We start from the raw sequence: 17151 nt of genomic DNA on the forward strand, positions 1-17151 counted from the left end.
GGACTATTTATTTACTGTACTGCAGAAGTTTGGGCTGGGGAATGGGTTCATTTCTTTGATACGTCTCCTTTACACGTCTCCACAAGCAAGCGTTTCCACTAATGGCATTCAGTCCAATTTTTTTACTCTAGCCCCTGGCACCAGACAGGGGTGTCCCCTCTCTCCCCTATTATTCGCACTAGCTATAGAGCCCCTGTCAATCTTTCTGAGGTCCTCCCCCACTTTTACTGGGATCTCCCGATTGGGAACAGAATATAAGCTGTCACTTTACGCTGATGACTTATTGTTATATGTCTCGGATCCTGTCCTCTCCATTCCTTCAATTTTATCTGCTTTCCAGAGATTCGGGTCTTTCTCAGGCTATAAAGTGAACGTATCTAAAAGTGAATGCTATCCCATTAATGACTCAGCAACACAGCTCGTACAGTCAGATATCCCTTTTAAGATTAGTCCTTCCGGCTTTAGGTATCTTGGGATAAACATAACCAGAACGTTAAGCTCTCTTTTTTCTGCTAATCTCTCACCTTTAATGTCTACAATTAAATCTGACCTCCATAGATGGAAAAGCTTACCTCTTTCGTTAATTGGAAGAATTAACGCAGTTAAAATGAATATTTTGCCCAAATTTCTATTTCTGTTCCATTGTCTTCACTTTTCTTACCAAAACACTTTTTTAAAATAATTTATCAAACTATTTCTGACTTCTTATGGTGTGGGAAGGCTCCTAGAATCCGCAAATCCACACTTCAGAGATGTAAATTCAATGGCGGACAGGAACTTCCCAATTTCCAACTGTATTATTGGGCAGCACATATTCAAAAAATTTAATTTTGGTTCAAATCGGTGAATATGCCATGGTGTAAATTGGAGGCACAGTTATGCATTTCATCCTCTTTACCTGCTCTACTTACCTCATCTATTCCATCCAACCTCTCTGTCTTTACAAATAATCAAGTGGTTCACTCCACACTTAAAATTTGGTATCAATTTAGGAAACACTTCAAATTTAAGTCAGCATCTACTTTAGCTCCATTACTGAACAATCATTTATTTCGACCTCCGCTTACAGATTCAACCTTTCTCATATGGCATAATAAGGGCCTGAAAAGTTTTGGAGATCTTTATAAAGATGGTATCTTTCGCAGCTTTGCAGATCTCTCAGGTGAATTTAATCTCCCGCCTTCTCATCTCTTTCGATACTTTCAGATTAGACACTGCGCTAAAGCTTTGTTTCCAGTTTTTCCATCCTCTCCGCCAACTCTACAGTGGGAGGTGCTTTTAAACCATGATCCACTTCAAAAATCACTGATCTCTAAGGTTTACGATGACCTTCTGTCTTTCGATCTCTCTCCAGTTATTAAAGTTAGGGCTGTCTGGGAAGATGAACTGGATCTAAATTTGGAGGATGACTGGTGGGACGCTGCTCTTAAAAAAATTTACACAAGTTCGTCCTGCGCTCGTCTTACACTTATACAGTTTAAAGTACTGTTTAGAGTCCACTTTTCTAAAGCTCGACTCTCACAGATCTATCCCAGTGTCACTGACGAATGCGACAAATGTCATGCCTCGTCCTGCAATTTAACCCATATGTTTTACTCTTGCCCACTACTTTCTCGCTTTTGGTGGAATTATTTTGACACCATGTCAAAAATACTCTCGGTGAATATAAAAGTCTCCCCCCATGTTGCCATATTCGGGCTCCCAGAGGACCATGGCCGGTTTACTTCAAATCAAATAGACATTTTGGCTTTTACTTCCTTACTGGCAAGACGCCACCTTCTTCTCCACTGGAAGTCGACTAAGGCTCCTTCTAGTACCCAGTGGCTCAACGACACCATGTTTTTTCTGAAGCTGGAAAAGATTAAATATTCACTGAAGGGTAGTTGCAACAAATTTTATAATAAGTGGCTCTCCTTTCTTACATTCTTCCACTCTCTCCAGTCCCTGCCTCCTGATTGACGGATCCCCCCCCTCCCTCTCTTCTCTCATTCCTCTCTTTCTTCCTCCTTTTTATTTATCTTTTTATTTACTTTTCTTTTGTTTTTGGGTTGTTTTTTTTTTTTTTTTTTTTGCTTTGGGTTTTTTGTTTTCTTTTTTTTCTCCCCCTTTTTATTCATCTATTTTTTTAATTCATACTGTTTAGCTTAAATACTTAAATATTACTTATATATAAGAATATAATAATTTTCGTGTATTTGTCATTGTTTTGTGTGGATTTTTTGTTCTGTTCTTAATCCAAAAAAAAAAAAAAAAAAGGAGGTAGACTGTATATCTTTTTTTGTTTATTCCTGTTCAACTGTGCCTTACCCCCTAATAAAAATATAAAAACAAAGTATAACAATGTGAACAGGATGAATTTATATCTAATCCTTGAAGCATCACAATCTGATACTCCCCTGCTGCAGAAATAAAGACAAGTTGACTTACTGTATGCCAACGTGAAGGAGGCATACTGAGACACCGCACTGCCCCGACTGGTCAGGTCAGACCACAACCTGCTGTAGATACAGCCCAGTACACCGCCCTGGTCCAAAGGCAGGCTGTCTCCACTCGCTCTATCAGGAGATGGACTCCTGAAGAAGAGGAGGCGCTGAGAGACTACTAGACCACAGACTGGGATGTACTGCTGGGTGCACATGATGATGAGGACATAGAGGGGATGACTCACTGTCTCACAGATTATCTCACCTTGTGGGATGTGGTCACCCTCACCAAGACTGTTCGGTGTTACCCTAACAACAAACCATGGGTAACACAGGGAGTCAGGGCTGTCCTCAACAAGAAGAAGGCGGCCTTCAGGACCAAAAACAAGGAGGAGATGAAAGCAGGACAGAGGGAGGTGAACCGCTGCCTGAAGGAGGCAAAAGACTGCTACAGGAGGAAGGTGGAGCAGAAGCTGAGGGAGAACAACATGAGGGATGTCTGGGAAGGTGTCAGAACCATCACAGGACACAAAGCAAGGACCAGCACAGAGGGGGGAGGTGTGGAGAGAGCCAACGACCTGAACAACTTTTTCAATAGGTTCAGCCATTCCACTCCACTCCACCCCCCACCGTTCCTGCTACCTTCTTTCCCCTCTCTCCAAGTGCATTTCCACTCACACAGCACAACAGCACTCTCCTCCTCCCTGGCGGCCGCAGGCAGCCCCTCACCCTGCCTCCTCCCACACCAGCCCCCTGCCCCTCCCTTCCCTTCCACAGCCCCCTCCCAACTTCACTGCTGAACAGGTGATGGGAGAACTGAGGAAGCTTCGGCCCCGAAAGGCAGCAGGACCTGACAAGGTGTGTCCCCGGCTCCTCAAGACCTGCGCTGCTGAGCACGGAGAGCCGCTACAACGAGTCTTCCACCTGAGCCTGCAACTCGGGAGAGTGCCCACCCTCTGGAAGACTTCATGCATCGTTCCGGTTCCAAAGAAGAATAAGCCCAGTGTTGTGCAACTCGGGTAGCTTGGCTGTCCAGTTATCGAAGGGTTATTAATAATTTTATTAATAATTATTAATAATTAATAAAGTTGACTATTTATCAAATTGAAATGATCAATATGATAAATAAAATCCTCGGGGCACCACTCTGTTCCTTAAGCAGAGAAATTGGATAACTAAACAGCAGAAAATCAGTCTCATTATGATTTGAATTATCCTGCAGAACAGCAAATCTTACTATATCTTACAGAATAACAATGAAGGCGTGATATCCGAACACTAGGCTCTGCTTAAACAAATCAATTTGTGACCAAATCTTGCATGAAATAACAACAACCACTCGTTAAAAAAATCAATCAGAATTTATTTACATACGGGTATCAAAGAAGATGTGAATAGATACCCAATAAATCCTGACGGCACACTACTTAAGTATTATAAAACAATTAATTAACTAGGAAAACAACAATCAATAAAAAAATGAAAGTTCAATGCATGGAATGGGAAAAAGAAATCGAAGCAATAATAAAAATGATGATAAAGAACACAATAATGATAACGTACAGTAATACGCATACAGTAATCTCATTAAACATAAGTTCAGCTTTACACCGTTCTAACTGACTGATCGCCCACACGCCACCTCACGTCTCCTCTGGATTCTGGATCTGGGCTGCGGGCTCTGTCGGTGGTGACCGGGTTTCTGCCGGGGGTTCCCGGTGTCGGGGAGATCCGGTTCAGCTTTGCCCCCACCGCCGATCACTTCTGGCGGGGATGCTCCGATAGCGAGCGGTCCCTCAGTCTCTGTCCTGCTCCTACTTCAAAAAGAAAAGGGCAACAGTTGCTGCAGCGGCGCCTCACGCCGGCTCTCTGGTCCTGACCGCGGCCTCAACACCGGCCTCGTTGCGACGGGGGGGCCGGTTCCTCCCTCGGAACGTCGGCTCACGTCCTGTGTGTGTCGCCGGGCTGCGGGAGGGGTTCGCGGGTCCAAGGCTGGAGCTTCTACGGCGGGTTCTGGCGGAGCAGTCGTCCTGGACGCACGGTCCCTGGTGTGGGGAAAGTGTTCAAAGGAAGAAAGGAGTTAGCAGACAGAGAGTTGAGAGCGCCGCGCTCTGGTATCGGATTTTACGCCCGGCCTGTTAATGCAGGTCCGGAACGGCTCCCCCCCCACCCCAGGCTCTCGGGGAGTAGATGCGGCAGCGGCTGCACCGTCGGCAGGCACGTCTTGTCCGGTCCGCTGGCTGAGGGAGGAAGAGTGAGCACTGGGCAGGACGGGAGTTTGAGTTCCGCGGGCTGCGTGATGTCACCAGCCCCTGGCAAGTGATTGGGTGCTTCCCGCTTTTGGGCTTGGGGCGGTTTTACTGAGAGGGACAGTCCCCCCCTTCAGGGCTCGCTTCCTGGGGCTCCACTGAGTCTGAACCCCCCCTGGTGTCGTCACCCCAGGGAGTCTGTTCCTGGTCCCTTTGCGTTGTCTTTTCCTTTGTTCCTCCAGGTCTGGCGGGAACCCTGCTGGGTTTGTGGGGGCTATACTGCGCCTGATCCCCCTCCTAGGTGTCGTAAACTTACTATCTCGTGCTAGGCAGTGGGGGTCGTAAACGGACTATCTCGGCCGAGATCACCAGGAGGCACATTGCAGCCGATTTTCAGCTGAGCAGTTTGTTGAATATACACATTTACAAAATGTTCATACACATTTATAAGTCCAGAGTTCACATGGGCGATGCCCAACACCAGCGAGCTGAATGACTTTATCAGGTGTGACGTGAGTGCCACCGGTCGAAAGACTCTGGAGCAGCTCTTCCTCAGCCTCCTCAGGCCTCAGGTATGACACGCTGAGGACCCACTACAGTTTGCCTACCAGGCAGAGGTAGGGGTGGAGGATGCCATCCTCTACCTCCGACACCGAGCCCACTCTCATCTAGAAATGGGTGTGGCATTGTGAGGATTCTGTTCCTGGACTTCTCGAGTGCCTTTAACACAATCCAACCCCTTGCACTCCAGGAGAAACTTACCAGGATGAGAGTGGACCCCTGCCTTGTTGCTTGGATATCCAGCTACCTCACCGACAGACCACAATATGTCAGACTGAAGGACATCACGTCTGACACTGTGGTCAGCAGCACTGGATATCCACAGGGGACTGTACTGTCCCCCATCCTCTTCACTCTGTACAACGCAGACTTCTGCTACAACTCTGCAATGTGTCACATCCAGAAGTTCGCAGATGACACGGCCATCATGGGGTGTATCAGAGACGAGGTAGAGAAGGAGTACAGGAGCCTGGTGGGGTGCCACACAAACAACCTGCAGTTCAACACCTCAAAGACTAAGGAACTGGTCATCGACTTCGAGAGGCACAGACCCAGTCCTAGACCAGTTCTGTTAGGAGCGGAGAAGGTGGAGGTCCTGCAGACCTATACATATCTTGGGCTGTGGATGGACAACAAGCTGGACTGGACAAGCAACATGAGGCAGCTGTACAAGAAGGCCCAGAGCCGGATGTACTTCCTGAGGAGGCTAAGATCTTTCAACATCTGCAAGAAGCTCCTGGGGATGCTTTATCAGTCTGTGGTCGCCAGCAAGGGGAGGGAACACTTCAAAGGGTGACCTCTCACAACCTCAACCAGTTGCGATGTGACCTCTCACTTCAACGGGAGACAGTCACAGAGAGGAGAACAGTGCACAAACTCCTGGCTATCTTGGACAATGCCAGCCACCGGAAAAGCCGGTTCAGTGTGAGGCTGCTCCTCCCCAAGTGCAGGACCAACAGACTGAGGAACTCCTTCGTCCCCCGTGCCGTGCAGGAGGGCCAAGAAGAACTGAAGAACAGAGGGACTGTGGGGGGCCAGTCAGTCAGTCTGACCAACAACAAACTGGACTGTGCAATAACTTTGTGCAATAACTTTGTGCAATATTTTCATAACAGATATTGTGGTGTACAGAAAACATGTATCATATTATATTATACTACTAGTATATAACTATAGCATTCAGAGTAAATTATATATTGCAATTATTACTTTACTATCATACAATCTGCCTTTTCGGCTTTTTTATTACTTATATATTTAATTGTTATATATCGTATAGCAAATATATATTATTACTATCATACATACATATTCTATATATAAGTATATGTTATATTATACATGTTTCCTGTACACAAACATGCTCATATGCACATATATTTTTATTTTATTTTATTTTTTTATTTCATATAGTTCAATTTATATATTTCTATCTTTTATATGGGGGTTGTTGTTGTTGAGTGAGTGAGATGGAGATGTTACTTTCCCCGAGGGAACCTCCCAAAGGGATTAATAAAGTCGTCTGAATCTGAATCTGAATCTGAATCTGAAGTTGTGCCAACGTGATTATTGAGGTGCAAACATGAGAAATAAAGAACAAAGTCGTTGCAAACCGGAATATTGCAGCCGCAGGAGGAGAGACCGGTCTAGGTCCCGGCCCCCATCACCGGGAGGAGAGACCGGTCTAGGTCCCAGCTTCCATCACTGGAGAAACACTTTCTGCAGTCCTGTAGCACCTGCAGCCGGCCTGGATATAAGACTCTGAAAGTTGCCTAAACATTCAATAAAAACTTTATTCATATGTTGCTGATTCACACCAGTTCTTACTAACCAACCTTTCAGTGACATGTTAGTTTTATTCTAAAAAGACAACTTTAGAGAAACCGGTTCTTCGCTTCAAATTGTATTTTAATATTTGTCTGTTCAGACACAGTTATGGGATATTTTGAGGATCTGGCTTTTATCTTGAGTATTCGTCCCATACTGTCGTCATGACGACTGAGAGACGTCCGTCATGTCACCAGGGTCATGTTGGTCGGAACCTGGAGCGCTGGGGCAGCGATTCAGAAGGATTAATCAACCCATGGACATAATCTGAAAGATATACGTACTGTATATGTTGTGTTCCTATTTTATTCTGACATTTAACACATATTTTTTTGAAGGTGCCTGTTCTGAAGTTTATAGTTTATATAACGCATTCATGCTTTAAGGTCTGATAATGATGAGCAATGTTTATGTGCACTCAGAGGCCGGAGCAGATTCAGATACATTTATTTGTTCTACTATCACGAAGGAGGACCTGCTTGAGCAAACAACTGATTCCAAGTTTATGTTGAAGCTTCACTTTTAACTCCGGCATTGTAAACATCTGAAGGCTGTGTTAAATCATCATGATAAATTACAACAGTTAGCGTTAGCTTATGATGACAAGCTTAATGAGTTTGTTAGCATAAGTCAGAGAGTGGACATTTAAAATGTCTATTAATCATGTTTATAAATGTGACAGAAGATGATCAGTACACGTTTAGTGCCAAATTAATGTAGAAAACCAGCAAATACGACAGAGTGTAACAGATCCTTACATTTTTGTTAATCAAAATAGCTTACGATCTTGTACATTTATGTCTAAACATGTACAAAAGAAGTTCTGTAAGCGGAGTCATAAATGGCACTACATTACCAGCATTACCTACTGTGATGTCAGTAAAGGGAAGTGGCCGTATTCTGATGTTCAACCTACTTCCTTAAAAGTTTGAATTCCAACTTTGACTTTCCTCAATTTAGAAATACGGGAAATTTTCAGTCGGTGTCCCACCAGCCCAACCAAGGACCATTTTTTAATTTTAAGACAGATTTACGAGAAATCTAAACTATCTACCTGTCAACCACTTACAAACTACAACTATGAGCTCAGAACCTGATAGTGACCTTTGTTGACACTGAAATGCTGTGGACATTCCTATGTATGTAATTCCTATAATAGAGCCTCAATGAAAACACATAGGGGAACTAAAGCACACTTATTGTATTTATTTTAAATATTTTAAGTTTATATACACATCGATTGTCTTCAAGTGAAAGATTTACATTTTCTTTTAATTTGTCATTTTCATTCATGTGGCTCTCTGATGGTGCTGACGGACATCGGTTCTTTCCCCGTGAGAGACACTAAAATTTTAGTTACACATCTTTCAGAACTGGTAACTGAGCGCCATCCTGCTCCACTTTAGGAAAGTAAATTTGGTTTTCCATTTTTAGAGATATTTACACGAAGTCTTCACTTTTTGGGCAGAAATGTCTCCTCTCTGGTTACATCCATCCATTATCTGATTTGTTGTTCCGAGTTTGCTCCCGTTGTCGCCGCAAACCTCGCGAGAACTGCCACCCAGGCTAAAGGGGGCAGTTCTCACAAGACTAGTTACAATTCAGTTTGCAGTTTAAAAATGATTATATTATAAAATGGGAAATTTACAGGAAAATACTTATATTGGAGGATGGAGGGAAAGAGGGCTAAAATACGGTAGTTTCCTGGCCAAAACGAGGACTTGACAGGTATGAATATAGTCTAAAGAGGGGTTAAAATATCACAATCAAAGGTGTAAGGGAAACATTAGCTGCTGCCAACCTGAGATGTGCTGACTCTGCTGGTTGAGGTGAATTCCCTCGATCACATTCAAATGTTAAGCAATTCACAGGTGAGGTCCCATACAAATCTTGCTAATAAGAAGCAGCACTGGGCCAGATCCTATTTGTCAAACCCCTGGGCGCCGGCTGCCAGACGGCGGGTAACCTGCTGAGTTCACGCTTCTGAAGTACACACAAACACACATCTACACGCACACACATCTACACACACACACTAGCCATCTGTTTGTCACTGGTGTATGACAGTCGTTTATGTAGTTTAAGCACACCTTTAGTACTGTTTATTCAAGTACATTGTTAAAAGAAAAGAAAAAAGTTGTTCAACATTTTTATGACATTTATATTACATGTTGCTATTTGATTCTTTTTACTTGCTATCTAAGCAACCAGAGGAATATAAAAAAATGGTAACTGTTGAATCCGTGTATCATTCGTTCTTTCCATTTTCAATTGCCAATCAAAAACGAAAAAATGAAAAAGTGACTGGTTATTTTGTTTTTTGTTTTTATAATGAAAAACAAAAAAACGGAAAAACGGCTGGTTTTTCATATTTCAATTTTAGGCACAGATCAAAAATACGAAATCGAAAAACGGGACACAGAACTGAATTTGATTTTAATATTTAATTTGTCGGGTTTACGTGACCCGGAAATGGCTCTGTACGCGGTTCTACGGCAGTAACCATAGCTACCATGGCGGCGCTGGAACAACACATTAAGGATTATTTTTTAAAGATTGATTAAGGACTTGTTCCACAGCGGTTTGACGTACAAAGATATTTTCCTGCACGTTGCAGCAAATGAGCACAGGATGCGCGCCCATTGTTGCGGCGCGGCGGAAGAAGCGGAAGAAGTTGTATGAGTTTGACTAGAGCGAGGGAAGATTTGTTTCTTAAGTTGCGTTTTTGGAGTTGCAGTAACGTTATAGAAGAACAACATGCCCACCAGCTGTTGTGTGTACGGGTGTACAAATAGAAATCCCGAGGAACATACATTTTTTGCAATTCCCAGAGGAAACAGGCCATTTAAAAGCACCGTAGCGGCTGTGGCTGCAAGTAAAAGAACCGACTGGACCGAGGATCATCAAGAATGCCCGCGTTTGCAGTGCTCATTTCATATCTGGTGAGTTATCATGGCTATCTGGTTTAGCTTTACTTGAATGTCTTTAATTGAGTAACTGTAAGTAGAGTAAGTGTATTGTAAGTGTTTGCTACCATAGACTGTAAGTTTACTACTGGTGCTAGTACTAACTCATACAGCTGAGAGCTTCAGTGTGGTGTACATAATAATAATTAATATTATTAATATTATAGATCCATGGGTGTACAGCAGCTCCACTAACTTAACAGCTTTAACGCTCTAGCATCATTGTTGTTTAAGATGTGTGCCCTGGTTGTCTTTTCTCTGATTTGAGCATCTCAGAACACTTAAGAAACTTGAAAAGTGGTTATCTGGTGTTATTTGGCTAATGTGTATCTTTCTTTTTACAGGTGAGATGTCACTGGACCACGAGAGTCCTGATTTTGTGCCCTCTATTTTTTCATACACTAAACAAAACCAAAACCCTGATGCAAAGATCAAAAGGTAAAATACAATAAATGAGACCTAGCTGTTTGTGTTTTTAGCTTAGCCTAATGACATGATTAACTCATGAATATTAAGGGTTTACTTATTTTGGTATTAAGCAAACCATAACCGATAATTAAGTTGGGAATGTATTGTATTACAGCTTGAGATCAGTATTTTTGTTCATTTGAGTTTTTTTATGTGAAGGTACCAAAGAAAAAAGAAATGGAGTGAAAGACTTCTGTTTGCTCCACCAAACCAACCTGCTCCTGCTCCTGGAACTCCAGAGGAAGTCACCAGCATGGATCACAGTCCTAGTAACTCCAGAGGAAGTCGCCAGCATGGATCACAGTCCTAGTAAGTGTAGCCACTGTTGTGTCATTTCAAGTCTCATTGTATGTATAATGGTTCAACCATGTTGAGTATTCTCCCCCTATGCTGATCTCCACATCCATTCTTTTCTTCACAACCCATATTTATGCACAGTGTAGACTAACACAGTTGCAATTAATCTTAGGTCTATGTATGTGACAAATAAAATCTCCTTGTCCCTGTCCTTTTCTCCTCTCCTATTCACAACTGTCCTTCTGATTCCAATGCCCCTCTTATGTTCTCTATACACCTCTCCATCCATCCATCCATCCATCCATCCATCCATCCATCCATCCATCCATCCATCCATCCATCCATCCATCCATCCATCCATCTCGTCTTCAATTCTCAACTGTTCTCTTTTCTGCTAAAGCTGAAGAGGACATCCCAGTCACGAGGACAGAATACAATGACCTGAACCTGAGGTACACCGAGCTGAAGAGTGACCACGTCAACCTGCAGGAAAAGTATCAACAGCTGCGAGATGAAAATGAGAGACTTAAAGAGGAGCTGAAGAAGTCTACATTTTCATACTCAAATATTAAGTGCAACATGGTACAACTGTTGTTTATCACTGGAATAACATCTGTGCTCTTTGACTGGTTGTGCACCAAAATTGCAGGAAGTGTAAAAATATTCAGCAACAAGCTGTCTCTACAGGATCATCTTTTGATAGTGTTAATGAAATTAAGGTTGCAGCTCATGGTGCCACCCTTCACATTCCAGCTTTCACCAAAGGCAAACAGCAACTTTCTGCACAGGAGGTCGACACATCAAGACAACTGTCACGTGTCAGGATACATGTCGAACGTGTTATAGGGAGATGGAAGAACTGTCACAGGCTGACCTTCTAGATGATATTGTTATTGTGTGTGCTAGTCTCACAAACCTTAGCAAAAGTGTTGTTCCGAAAAAATCTAAGAAATAAGGGTTCTGAATAATAACATCAAGTCTTGACATTTTTTTATTTTCTCATCAGTGATTTGGAGCTGTGACTATGAATTGAATATCAGCCATTAATGATTTACTTGACTATTAAAGTTTTGCTAATAAACTACCAGAGTTATTTGTTTTTTCTCACTGATTGTGTAAATGTATTGATTATTTTCTCTTTTTAAAGCTACAAACATCCAACTTCCACAGCTGTAAATATTCTGCACAAATATACATATATTCACTATATGTGTTGTATATCAAACTCAGTAATATTATAGATATATTAATCCCCACAAACCCTAAAATAAAAATAATGAATTTACCTAAAAATAATGAACTAAGTTTTAAAAAACAGTATTTTGCATTATATGCCTTTTAATGTTTTTCTTTTTATCATATTAGTGGGAATAGGTTTCTGTAAAGTAATGGTGATAATGTGAGATGCAGGATGGACAATAAATCTCATATCATTTTTAATTTTTTTTAAATAACTATCAACTTCATTCAATGTTGAAATTATTTTTGTACATTTGTAGTTCTAAACATATTTAGGGTGTTTTTTTACTCACTTTTGTCTCTCCCTCGACTAGGGTTGCCACCTTTCAGAAATAGAAATAAGGGACGCCCTGATTTCAGCAGCGCAGGAGCCAAAAAAAAGCCCCAAAACTTCTAAACTGAATAAAAATGTGTTTATTTTATATGAAAAAACTAAATGCTTTGATTTAAAGTTTAAAGTGCTTTAATAGCATTGAACTTGCATGACTGTAGAGACAGACAACCATACTAGTAACTGAAATATCCTCCTATGCTATGTATGTCCACATCAGCCCAAATGTATAATATAGCCTACAGGTGAAGAATATGGTGTAAAAGTTAATTTATTTCAATAATTCAACTAGAATATGGTGTAAAAGTTAATTTATTTCAATAATTCAACTAGAATATGGTGTAAAAGTTAATTTATTTCAATAATTCAACTAGAATATGGTGTAAAAGTTAATTTATTTCAATAATTCAACTAGAATATGGTGTAAAAGTTAACTTATTTCAATAATTCAACTAGAATATGGTGTAAAAGTTAATTTATTTCAATAATTCAACTAGAATATGGTGTAAAAGTGAATGAAAATACGGTACAAATCGTGTCCCGTATTAGTTCAATACGGGACGCAACATTTTTTTCTCAAATAAAGGACAATTCCGTATTTTACGGGACGGGTGGCAACCCTACCCTCGACGTTATTCCAGTTATATGCAAATTGCCAATTATGTAAATTAGGCGATGACGTCATTTAGCGACTTCTAGCGACTTTTGGGACAGCCAATAGAGACTTTCCTTACTTAGGAGTTGGCAACACTGACGACAGGACCAGAAGTCAGTCAGCCCGCCATCAGCCATGGAGCAGTACGTCTTGTTTCGAGGAGCAAAGCGTGTGACTTTGAAGGAGGAGGACATGACAACTGAAAAAATCAGCAGGATTTTCCAGGTAAGTTTTTCACAAAGAACCTTTTCTGTGAAATTGCACTGTACTTTTAACCGCCAAACGAAGCCTAGCCCAGTGGTTCCCAAATGGTGTGCACAACGAGACGAGCTTTTTTGTGACAGCTATATATTATTACTGCTTAATTACATAACTTGTCTTGGCGAGGCACACTCGTTGCCATGTGTGGTATATATTTAGTTTTGGGAAATTGCGATGTCTTCAAAGCATTATCTGAAGTTGTCTGCAACTGACAGCAAGTAGTTAACGTCAGATGTATTTCTATTGAAACGGGGTCTAACACTAGCAAAAAACCTATACTTGGAGAGCGTATTGTTCCACATTATGGATTCATTTTGATAATATATTTTTTTCTTATTGGTGTTGAATGCATATGCAATTTTACAAATGTTCAATAGAACTTGGAGAAAATATTTTTTGATTGATATTTTGTTAATAAATGATTAATGATCATCATAGTTGTCAAGTTTTATTTAGTTTAAGTAAATTAAGATACTGTAAACATTTATGGAGTGGTGACAGTTAGAGCCCTGCGCGGGACGGTTTTTTTCATCCCGCTCCCGCCCGCAGCAAAATTCAAAATTCAAAATTCAAAATTCAAACCGCCCGATCCCGCGAGATTTGGGTTGGGTCCCGCGGGACCCGGCGGGCCCCAATCCCAATGGGATTAAAGTTCTCCGTCTCTAGACGGTTTTCCGTCAATTCGAAAATTAGGAGAGAAAAAAAGAAAGAACAAAAAAACATTTGCACGTGCGTTATCATGTTAAACCTGAATTATGGTTCTGCGTTAAATCGACGCAGTGCCTACGCCGTAGCCTACGGCGTAGGTTACGCGGCGAGGCGCACCGTCCCGCGTACCTTACGCCGTAGGCTCTGCGTTGGTGTAACGCGGAACCATAACAGGCATTAAACTGGCGCTATTGTAAACCAATTAAGCGAGCCAGAGCCTTGGTATTAGCCAATCAGAAATAGGAGGGCGTGTTGGATCAAGGGGGTAGTCTGGGGGAGCAGTCGCTCCGTCGCCCTGTCGCCCTCTCCTCGCCGCCGGAGGTGCGGCGTTTGGCCCGCCTCGCGGGGCCTTCGACCAGCGGCGTTGGCGCGTCGTCGGGCGGGGGTTTTCGCGGGGCGCCGTCCGGCACCGCGTGGACACCCCGGTGGGGGGGATCGGGTACGGCGGATGGCGGCGGCGACTCTGGACGCGCCGGGACCTTCTCGCGGATCTCCCCAGCTGCGGCGCCCGTCAGGGACCCGTTAACGCGGCCCCCGGCAAGTCGCCTCTAGGTTTACCACCTTTCAGAAATAGAAATAAAGAACGCCTGATTTCAGCAGCGCTGCACAGGAGCTAAAAAAGGGACATCCCCAAAATTTCTAAACGGCATAGAAATGTATTTATTTTATATAAAAAAAACTAAATGCTTTGATTTAAAGTGCTTTAATAGCATTGAACTTTCACGACTGTACAGACAGACAACTATATAGCAACTGAAATAGCCTATGCTCCTATAGTAAATATAAATATAGCTACAGGTGAAGGTCGGAACATTAGAATATGGTGTAAAAGTTTGTATTTATTTATTTCAATAATTCAATTTAAAATGTGAAACTAATATATTACATAGTCTCAATACATGTTAATTTTGATGGTTGAATTGTTTATTGATTTCATAAAATATTCAAATTTTTTGAGATTTTTTATTTGGGGTTTTCATAAACTGTGAGCCATAATCACCAAAATTATAACAAATAAAGGCTTGAAATATCTTACTTTGAAGCCTTGCTAAATGCAGTGACATCAGAGCAGCTGGTCAACTGGATGAAGAAATGCAGTTTACCAGGTTGACTCAGATCTAGGAGAACAGGCCTTTAATGAGGGGAGACTACTTTATATATGTTAAAGCAAGAGAAAATCTGTTTTTCATAATAGGTGCAGTGCATAGATGGCGGGGGAATATGAACTGGCCTGAAAAATTTTTTTCAGTCAAAAATATTTTTTTTGCTTTAATCCCTGAATGCAGCCCTCTAGTGACAGTGATAACACGTGTTATCGAAACTATTTTGCATGAATACTGTATGTATACAGGTGTGCCTTGAGATTTTGGCTTGGCCTTTGGTGTGCCTTAGGCAAAAAAAAAGTTTGAAAACCACTGGCCTACCCTATATTTTGCATAAACCTCTCACTTTACTTTTTCAAAAGGTTCATGGCCCCAGTCTCTACATCACTGATGACACCAATGTTGCCATATTTCCTGGGAATGATGGTCACTTCAGCACTATTGAGCTCATAGTAAGGGGACATTATGAAGTGCATGGAGAGAGCAACGATGTGGGGGAGCCATCCGGTGTGCCTGGACCATCGAACCCTACCCGCTTCGCCTTCCGCCGGCCATCCAGTGCTGCTGCGGGTTCCGCTTTAACTGCAAGACCTTCTGCAAGAGCACCCATGGCAAAGGCATTCCAAAGGTCACCAAATACTTTAACACATCAGATAAACGCATCAGGCCAATATGAGAGTATGTGTATCTGTCTGTCTCTCTTTCTGTTCTAAAAAACACTTTCATCTTCAGGAACGTCTTCATTGCTGATCTTGTGGAGGGCAGATTGGAAACCAGCAAAACACTGACAGTTCGATTCTTGGAATTTGAGGCTTCTGTCATGGGCATCACAAGTAAAGTCAATGATGCCCTTGAACAAGAGGAATCGGTCATCCTTACCGATGGTCAGGGAAACCAGATCTTGGACACAGAGGGAACCAGAGGTAAATTAATAAATAAAAACAAACATTTATAACCCTCTGGTTTTAAGAAAACTACTCACTTTTTTTCTGAAAAATTGTATACTTTATGTTCCACTAAATCAACTATTTTCTTTTCAGGATCAGCATTTTGGAAGCAAAATGCAAGGAAAGTTTATGCTGTGAAGGAAGGAGATTTGCACCAGTTACAAGGAAGCAAAAAGAGGAGACTCAGGTATGTAAAATAAGCATTTTTTTTGTCAATCATGATGGCATATTTGTATGGATATTCTCCTCAATCAACAAGTGAAGAGGACCATCTTTGTGAGAATTTTTGCCAATATAGGCCATTCAAGTCTCTGTAATTTCCATTAGGGCTGCAACTAACGACTATTTTAATAGTCGACTAGTCACCGACTATTGAAACGATTAGTCGAAAAATCGGATAATTAGTAATTTTTTCTTAAATTTAGTATGTCGCTTTAATTATGTGGCAAATTATAATAAACACGATAAAGATGGGTACTTCAATGAAAAATACAGGACTGTCTCAGAAAATTAGAATATTGTGATAAAGTCCTTTATTTTCGGTAATGCAAAAATGTAATACATTCTGGATTCATTACAAATCAACTGAAATATTGCAAGCCTTTTATTATTTTAATATTTCTGTTCATGGCTTACAGCTTAAGAAAACTCAAATATCCTATCTAAAAAAAAATAGAATATTCTGGGAATCTTAAGCTGTAAACCATAATCAGCAATATTAAAATAATAAAAGGCTTGCAATATTTCAGTTGATTTGTAATGAATCCAGAATATATGACATTTTTGTTGTTTTAATTGCATTACAGAAAATAAAGAACTTTGTCACAATATTCTAATTTTCTGAGACAGTCCTGTAGATATTTTATTCAACTTTGCCCCTGTTCATACAAAAAATTTATAAAATGTCCTATTTAAAACCAAGGACAGGCACAGTGAGCAGTCAGACATAAATCCATGAATAAATAAACCTCTGTCCATTATTTTTCATTTTTTAAGAACAGGCAAATGTGTTATATAAAAAATAAAATAAAACGTCTCATATTTTTTCTGTATCAAGTGGGTAAATGGGTTCTGGACGGCAGGACGTTCTCTGGGTTGAACTGGTGTATCATTTGT

The 17151-nt window shown here is 41.3% G+C and overlaps 2 protein-coding genes across 5 annotated transcripts in view; both read left to right on the forward strand.

Annotated features, from left to right (window-relative positions):
- The window catches only part of LOC133418595 (exostosin-1), a 380641-nt gene that overhangs the window by 129394 nt on the left and 234096 nt on the right, over positions 1 to 17151 (forward strand). The window lies entirely within an intron of this gene.
- LOC133418597 (uncharacterized) lies at positions 9413 to 11873 on the forward strand. 4 transcript variants are annotated; one of them, XM_061707367.1, is made up of 4 exons: positions 9413 to 10002; positions 10371 to 10464; positions 10654 to 10803; positions 11192 to 11873. In XM_061707367.1, the coding sequence occupies exons 1-4, from the start codon at positions 9970 to 9972 to the stop codon at positions 11635 to 11637; spliced, it is 723 nt and encodes a 240-aa protein (XP_061563351.1). In that variant the 5' UTR covers positions 9413 to 9969; the 3' UTR covers positions 11638 to 11873. The 4 variants fall into 4 exon arrangements, 3 of the variants coding, with proteins under 3 accessions (XP_061563351.1, XP_061563352.1, XP_061563353.1); XM_061707368.1 differs by having other exon boundaries at positions 11198 to 11873; XM_061707369.1 differs by having other exon boundaries at positions 9414 to 10002; positions 10654 to 10763.

This window comes from Cololabis saira, chromosome 18 (genome assembly GCF_033807715.1).
Source record: "Cololabis saira isolate AMF1-May2022 chromosome 18, fColSai1.1, whole genome shotgun sequence".
Classification (NCBI taxonomy): domain Eukaryota; kingdom Metazoa; phylum Chordata; class Actinopteri; order Beloniformes; family Belonidae; genus Cololabis; species Cololabis saira.

Bases quoted from the DNA above. Each gene is read 5' to 3' on its own strand.
- LOC133418597 (XM_061707367.1), top strand. From the start codon at position 9,970: ATGCCCGCGTTTGCAGTGCTCATTTCATATCTG. The intron at 10,003-10,370 runs GTGAGTTATCAT...TTCTTTTTACAG, and splicing joins CAGTGCTCATTTCATATCTG to GTGAGATGTCACTGGACCAC. The intron at 10,804-11,191 runs GTAAGTGTAGCC...TTTCTGCTAAAG, and splicing joins CAGCATGGATCACAGTCCTA to CTGAAGAGGACATCCCAGTC.